The sequence below is a fragment of the Dunckerocampus dactyliophorus genome, chromosome 17 (assembly GCF_027744805.1).
Source record: "Dunckerocampus dactyliophorus isolate RoL2022-P2 chromosome 17, RoL_Ddac_1.1, whole genome shotgun sequence".
Lineage (NCBI taxonomy): Eukaryota > Metazoa > Chordata > Actinopteri > Syngnathiformes > Syngnathidae > Dunckerocampus > Dunckerocampus dactyliophorus.
Genome location: NC_072835.1, coordinates 2,140,001 through 2,147,904, shown reverse-complemented (window position 1 = coordinate 2,147,904; position 7,904 = coordinate 2,140,001). Strand labels below are relative to the sequence as shown.

The 7,904-nt window shown below is 44.7% G+C and overlaps 2 protein-coding genes across 4 annotated transcripts in view; one reads left to right on the top strand and one right to left on the bottom strand.

Annotated features, from left to right (window-relative positions):
* Window positions 1-3,550: 3,550 nt before the first annotated feature.
* Window positions 3,551-6,576, bottom strand: zcchc9 (zinc finger, CCHC domain containing 9). The gene is made up of 6 exons (XM_054757251.1): window positions 6,490-6,576; window positions 5,753-6,123; window positions 5,537-5,687; window positions 5,369-5,461; window positions 5,227-5,295; window positions 3,551-3,753 (listed from the first exon to the last, which is right to left on the bottom strand). Exons 2-6 carry the CDS (start codon window positions 6,113-6,115, stop codon window positions 3,641-3,643), a joined length of 789 nt encoding a protein of 262 aa, XP_054613226.1. The 5' UTR covers window positions 6,116-6,123; window positions 6,490-6,576; the 3' UTR covers window positions 3,551-3,640.
* Window positions 6,577-6,800: 224 nt separating this feature from the next.
* ddx56 (DEAD (Asp-Glu-Ala-Asp) box helicase 56) overlaps window positions 6,801-7,904 on the top strand; it is a 21,476-nt gene continuing 20,372 nt past the window's right edge. For 2 of the 3 annotated variants that reach the window (XM_054756930.1, XM_054756928.1), the window contains exons 1-4: window positions 6,801-6,903; window positions 7,121-7,282; window positions 7,358-7,512; window positions 7,643-7,813. In XM_054756930.1, coding sequence (XP_054612905.1) covers window positions 6,847-6,903; window positions 7,121-7,282; window positions 7,358-7,512; window positions 7,643-7,813 — 545 coding nt within the window. In that variant the 5' untranslated portion in view covers window positions 6,801-6,846. Of the gene's footprint in view, window positions 6,904-7,120; window positions 7,513-7,642; window positions 7,814-7,904 lie in introns of all 3 variants that reach the window. The other variant, XM_054756929.1, reaches the window with a different exon arrangement.

Genomic DNA, 7,904 nt, shown 5'->3' with positions numbered 1-7,904 from the left:
AAACACTACACTGCTGTTTACTGTACAAAATGTTTTCTAAATGTGCCACTTTACAAAACATAATAGCATAACATAATTTTATTGAAGTATTTTGTGAATACAAACTTTAAAAAAAAACAGTTAATAGTTAAGATAATTTCAAGATTGTGTCTCATGTCTGAATGTTTCTAACCTTTTTTTTTTCGTTCATAGAGCACATTTTACTACAAGCCTAATATCAATGTTCTGTGCTGCGCTTTCAATCATGTATACAAAAAGAATAGTAGTCTTGCTTCTTCTGGAGAAACATGTTGCAGTGTTGATGCTTCCTTACTCTTCCTCCTGTGCTGCTTGGCCTCCTGGTGGCAGAGGCTAAAGCAACAAGCTGGCTGCCACATGGAGAGGAGAGGGAAATGAAGGGATTATGGCGAGATCAGGACCTGACTTGAACAAACAGACGCTCCTTCCAGGAATAATTGCTTCAGGAGGCCGCTGGGGCATTTTAGTGCTTTCAATGAAGTAAACACACATCGGCCTGTCATCGCGAAGATTTACGATGCAATCGTGCATGAGTGCAGCCTGGGCAGGAGGCCTCAGGATCATGTAAACGTGCACTGTGGGATTGGGGCAAATTTCTCTGGATTTTCCAAGAATCTCAGAGCAAATGATGCATGTTTACACAGAAGGGAAAGACAGACATCGACTGGAAGTTCAAGTCCTCCCAACGTGTAGGCAACTACGCTCGAGGGAACTCACAGCCTCGCAGTAGACCACAATCCTTTGCTGCTCACATTCATTCAGAATATGAAACTCATTTTCCCCAAGCAAGTCATGGAAATAGTCTGTTCCACGGTCAAACTGTCACAATGCTATATCTTCATCAACTGTATAGGCAGTATTTAATGGCCATACAAGTGTAAAAAGAGGCGTGTATGTGCGTCATTCACAGTAAGATCACCAAGCACAGCCCGGGTGAGAGTATTGCTGCTTTATTTTGCCACTGACAAGTTTGTGAGTCTGCTACCCAACTATGTTTGCATGACGGCAGACGTGCGTCATGTTGATGAATGAAATCAATTGTTCTCACCACCACGGAACAAAAAGTGCACCCAGATTAAAGTGTTCCAAATGTTCCTTCTGCATGTGATCTGCTCCGTGTGGATGATCGAAGGCAGAAGCAGGCTGGGAAACATCAGCTAAACTGGAGCAGCTTGCAGCAGCCCGGCCCAAGGGTCCCAGGACGCAGCTCGGCCTTGTCGGGTCCATCAGAACCTACTGTATGTCAACCAATCACGGATGCTTCCTGAGTATGGCAACAACATGTGCCGAGGGGCTGCTGAAAAAGCAGAAAAATGTTCCTCACACTGGGGAGGCCCATAAAGCAGAGTCCATAAACGTGGGCGGTGGCGTTCATTAGCAGTGGCCTACTTTTGACATGACCCTCGGTGAGGATAGTGAGGGGGGTGGGGTCAAGCTGCATGGGGGTCTCAGGATGAGAGGATTAGTGATGTTTACTATGGCGTGAAGCCTGACTGATGAGCTGATGTCTCAGGAAGCCCTTCACTCCGGAGAAGATCCTGTTGACCCTCATGTGGCTGCCTAAGGTGGTCAGAATATTAAAGATTGGCTGCTCCTCATGTCTCCATTTTTAATATTTACCCATTCATGTGGATGCAGATATTTAGCTTTGTATTGTTTTGTCATTTATTTAAGCCTTTTTGAAATTTGTCCTTATGCTGTTTTGTGCATTTTTTTTTTTTGCTTTTGTTTTTGCCCATGAAACATGTGAGCAAAAACTAAATACTGTAATAGTAGTAGTACGCCACATCGTATTTATTTTATTTAGTAGTATTAGGTAGTATTTCAACCCAAAGCTGTAAACCCCATGGACAGAGTAAGCCACACCAAGCAGCAACAATCAACACACTGGAAACAACACTAAGCACACAAACCACTGAAGAACACAACAGCACCACCAGCTGGACGTACACAAGCACTGTCACACGGCAAAGCACATGCAGGCAAAAGACAGTGCAGTGCAGTGTACACAGATCTTCAAGCATTCAGCTCAAATACAACGATGTTACAATGCATGTAGAGAAAGATACAGCTAAAGCAACTATGTAACAAAGCATGTAGAGAAAGATACATCGAAAGCAACAACTATGTTACAATGCATGTAGAGGAAGATATATCTAAAGCAACAACTATGTTACAATGCATGTAAAGGAAGATACATCTCAAGCAACTACGTTACAATGCATGTAGCGAAAGATACATCTAAAGCAACAACATTACAATGCATGTAGCGAAAGATACATCTAAAGCAACTATGTTACAATGCATGTAGAGAAAGATGCATCGAAAGCAACAACGTTACAATGCATGTAGAGAAAGATGCATCTAAAGCAACGTTACAATGCATGTAGCGAAATATACATCTAAAGCAACTATGTTACAATGCATGTAGAGAAAGATGCATCTAAAGCAACGTTACAATGCATGTAGAGAAAGATACATCTAAAGCAACTATGTTACAATGCATATAGAGAAAGATACATCTAAAGCAACTATGTTACAATGCATGTAGAGAAAGATGCATCTAAAGCAGTGTTACAATGCATGTAGAGAAAGATACATCTAAAGCAACTATGTTACAATGCATGTAGAGAAAGGTAGATCTAAAACAACAGTGTTACAAAGCACTGACACTGATCCATCAAATGAAAGAAGGGTTAGCTGTTGTTGTCATGGCAACAGGGGCAGCTTCCTCCATGCAGGTGGATGTCGGTGGTGATGAATGAAAGGATGAAAGTTGTGATCATCAGTGGTGTGTGCATGCTGTCAATGTGAGCGTGTCTTCAAGAGCAACCAGGTGGCATCAGTCAATGAAGCCTCTGTGCCTTTCTCACACACACACACACACACACGCACACGCACAGTGGGGGGTCTTGTGCAATGGGGCCCAGTGAGCTGGCAGTGTGCAGCTGTCTGGCTAGACTCCTCATCTCTGCGTGTGCTGCCGTTGGACTTGGATCCCACCAGAACTACACGAGGTCTTTGGGGGGTGACCTCCAGCAGAAGCTTTGCTCTCTTTCAGCCCACAAAGTCGTATTGTTCTTTGATTAACGAGATCCACCATGAGCGGCCCTCCTGGGAACAGCTGGGCTGAATTACGAGTTCGAGGTCCGTCAGCGAGCGGGTTCTAAGACGGCTTGTGCAACATCCGTGACGTAGGAGCTCAGCGTTCAGCTCTCCCCAGGGGAGCTCACACACTAAGATCTGGAAAACAGGCCGCTGACACGTGTGTGCATCACTTTAAGAAGCAAGTCGAGCTGTCCAAACCTCATTGCTCCTCCAAGACTACAAACACGCCTCTCCTTCTTCCTCACTGACGTTCTTAAGTGGACCTTCACGCCACTTTGACGTCAAGCATCAGTGCTGCCATCGTGTGGCCGTGGTGTCACATTACAGTTTGAGAAAGCCAACAACGGCACATAAAGTAACCAAACGAGTAAATCCACACCACATAAGAGCTGCAGAGCAACATCAGAAGAAATGTTCTACGCTGTGAAAACAGAATCCATGTTTTATTCAAATATCTACTACAAAAAGCGCAGTCGCTGACATCACAAGTCAGGTGACCTGCAAATGTGTGTCATCAGAAGACGACCACTTTGGTCTGCTTGGGTTGGCTTTTCTTCACCGGAACGTAGACCTCCTCATGGTCTGCACTCATGTTGTTGGACAGCCAGCCCACCGTCAATGAGTGACCTGGAAAAATCCTTAAGTTATAAAACACATATGTAGTACACACAAGCACTATGAAACACAGATGCACAGTAATCCCTCATTTATGGCGGTTAATTGGTTCCAGACCGGACTGTGATAAGTGAATCTCCACTAAGTAGGATTCCTTATCTATAAATCAAACATTTTCGTAATCAAGAGCATAGAAAACTTGTTGACGACCTTCTAAATATGCTTTTTAACATTATTAGAACCCTCTAGACATGAAATAACACCCCTATAGTCACCTTTACACACCTGTTACCCAATATAGTAGACACCATTAGAGAAAAGACATATTAGACATAGAAAACCTTTTTTACGACCTTCTACATCAGGGGTGTCAAACTGGTGCCATGGAGGGCCGAGACACTGCAGGTTTTCTTTCCAGCCAGTCACTAAAGCAGGTGATTTTGATGATCAACACCTTCAGTTTGAGGGAAGGAGCTCATCAATTAAATCACCTGCTGAAGAAACTGGTTGGAGAGAAAACCTGCAGCGTCTCAGCTCTCCAGGGCACGAGTTTGACACATGTGTTCTAGATACCGTATTTTCACGACCATAAAGCGCACACGGTACACCTTTTAACATTATTAGAGTCTTCTAGACATGAAATAACACCCCTATAGTCACCTTTACACACTTATTACCCAATATAGTACAACCATAACAGAAAATAAAACATATTAGACATAGAACACCTTTTTTAAGACCTTCTGAATACACTTTTTAACATTATTAGAGCCCTCTAGACATTAAATAACACCCCTATAGTCACCTTTACACACTTATTACCCAATATAGTACACACCATAAGAGAAAATAAAACATATTAGACATAGAACACCTTTTTTACGACCTGCTGAATACACTTTTTAACATTATTAGAGCCCTCTAGACATGAAGTAACACCCCTATAGTCACCTTTAGACTCCTATCACCCAATATAGTAGACACCATATGAGAAAATAAGACACATTAAGCAAAGAAACCCTGGTTACCACCTTTTAAATGTGTTTTTTTTAACATGATTAGAACCCTCTAGACATTAAATAACACCCCGATAGTCACCTTTACTCAACTATTACACTCCCATTACCAATATAAGGGAAAATAAGACATAAGATGTAGTTGCTGTAAATGTGTTGTGGTGCTAGGGGAGCTGAGTGGGAGGAGGACAGGAAGTAACTTTAGAGGTTTAACATTACTGACACCTAGTGACCAATGTAGAATATGACATATCATCATATAATTTGCATGGACATGCATATTTTTTGACGAATAATAGGCCGTATTCTGCACTACAATGACTGCCCTACAACAAGCACTATAAAACATAGATATATACAGTATACTGTATATCACTACAGTGCTGCTCCAAGCTGCAAAGGAATTCAACCAGGCTGGTTTTTACTGTGGTGCTGTTAGAATCATGTCGGTGTCATGTACTGTACTCACTTGAGCTTTGATGTTCTGGACAGTCCTTCTGGAAATGTTCCACTGATCCACAAACTCGACAACTTCCTCCTGGGAACAAACATAAGAGTCAAAGCAAAGAGGAGGAGTCGTGGAAAAGGGGAGCGTCTTCTATCTGGCCAACCTTTAGCGTAGAGCCCTTTTGGGTTGTCCGGGCAGGAGCGTGACAAGTGTCCCGTCTGACCACAGATGAAGCACTTGGCGTACGGGTAGTCACCTTCCAAAGACAACCTCAATTCAAGCCCATTTCAGCGCCCATATTTAAATCATAACATTGACGGCGTCTCCTCACCGACGGCCGGGTCCACTTTAGCCCTGCACCTCTGGATCTCGTGCTCGGTGGAGCCGCAGCGGTAGCAAATGCCTCGACCCATCTCCTCGTCCCGCTCGGCCTCGGGACAGTCGGCTAGGCCATGACCTGGCTTCCTGCAGTTGAAGCACAGCTGCAAGTACAAAAAAGCTTCAAACACTTTCAATAACACAAAGAAATGCGGGCTTGAAACCTCACCATTTTATTCTTCTTGTCCGTCTGCCGCTTCACCCTTCTGTCTTCTCTCCTCCTGTCTTTCTTCAACGCCACCTCCACCTCCTCCCTCAGCTCCTTCTCTGCCTGCCGCCCATCTTTCTCCCCGCCAGGCACCGGCTGTCCGCTCTGCTGCAAATACTCCAGAAAGCCGTTCACATCCTCATTGGTGTAGTCCTTCTTCTTTCTGTTGGGCTTTTTAACTCCAGAGCCGCCTGGCTGAGGTCCTGTGGCGTGGTTCCTCTGAGGTTCTCCTTTGGAACCACCTCTCGCCTTCAGCTGACTCCATGGAGTCGCCTCTGCGGGCTTGTTCTTGTGGATGTTGTTGGCCCTCGCCCACCTCGTCATGGCTGACCCTACTCACACCGAGGTTGAACACAGAAAAGTGTATTTTATTCAGAGGACGGAGAGCGCAGTCACAGCACACTGTAGTAATAGTACAGAAATAGATTGAAATTAGGTGTTCAAGATGTCAGACAGGCAAATATAGCTACTACAAGCCAGAGATTTACGTGGAGATTTGATTTATCTCCCATAAATAATAAGGAACGTGTTAGCTACATACAGTATGTAGGCGGACTGCGTCCGCGTTAGCATTAGCAGGCTGGTTAGCTCACATGTCATTGTTTGGTTACAGAGTGAACATTAAATTATTATTAAGATTAAATTCCAGTTGATTGTGGCTTTACAGTCTTGGATCAACGAGGAAAACACAATATTACCTCGGTAGGTTAATCACTCCATGTGTTTATGTTTTTCCGGAAGTCGACTTCGTCTTCCTTGCTGGGAGTACACATGTAACAAGGGAGCGAGGCGCACTATCGCCACCTTCTGCTTCCTGAGTGGAGAGCAGCAGTTATATTGTATTGAATACAACACACTTCTAGTTAAATTTTCTCGATCATTTGAGATATATTCGCTAGTCAATGTATTTTTTCATATGCGCAGTATTCAGTAAAAAGGTTTATATTGCATTTGACCGAGAATCTGTGTGAATCACAGAGTTTGAGAGGGGACAGTAAACGCACCGTGACGTCTAACGTGTGCGACGCACGTGTGCGTGGAGTAAAAGTGAAGCGATGGCGACGGACAGGCTTCAATTTCACGAAATGGGACTAGACGACCGTCTTTTAAAGGTAACAAAACCGATGTTGTTGTCCTAAATGTTCACAAATAAAACAATGAACCGGAAAACGTTAACGTTAACGTACCAACTTGGTGATCAGCTGTCTGTCGTAAACAGTTCAGTAATGTTCATAAAATGAACTGATGCCGATTTTCTTTCCGAAAAAAAATGACAGCATGTTGACGCTACGTTGTGTTTGTTTGTTTGTTTATTTGCTGTGGATTTAGGCGGTGGCGGATCTGGGTTGGTCCCAGCCCACCTTGATCCAGGAGAAGGCCATCCCTCTGGCTCTGGAGGGCAAAGACCTTCTGGCTCGGGCCCGGACCGGCTCGGGAAAGACTGCTGCTTATGCCGTGCCAGTCATCCAGCGCATCCTGGCCTCCAAACAGGTGATTCACACAAACACTACTGGACCGAGACAGGACAGTTCTGATTCTGACTTTTTCATGCCTCGTGGTCTTCAGACTGTCCGCGAGCAGGATGTGAGAGCTCTGATCCTGGTTCCCACCAAAGAACTGGGCCACCAGGTGCAGGCTATGATGAGGGAGTTGACGGCGTACTGCTCGAGGGACGTCCGTGTGGCGGACGTCTCTGGCAGAGCGGACGTTTCCGCACAAAGGTCAGTTCAGTCTTTTTCACCGAGATAGTACAACTTGTAGTGTACCACAAAGACAAGTGCAAGTTGTTAGTAACAGTAATTCATAGTCAATGATTGAAGTTTGTCAATGAGGACTGCATGTTCTTGACAGGCCCATCCTGATGGAGAAGCCCGACGTGGTCGTGGGGACGCCGTCGCGTGTGCTGGCCCACATCAACGCACAAAACCTGGTCCTGCACGCCTCGCTGGAGATGCTGGTGGTGGACGAGGCCGACCTGCTCTTCTCCTTTGGCTTCGAGGCCGACCTGAAGAACCTGCTGTGGTGAGAGAAGACGCACAGTTGTCATTACAATGGCTCCTCGAACATTTGTGGATTGTTGCTCCAAAAAAAAAATACAGCCCGTCTTTTTGAC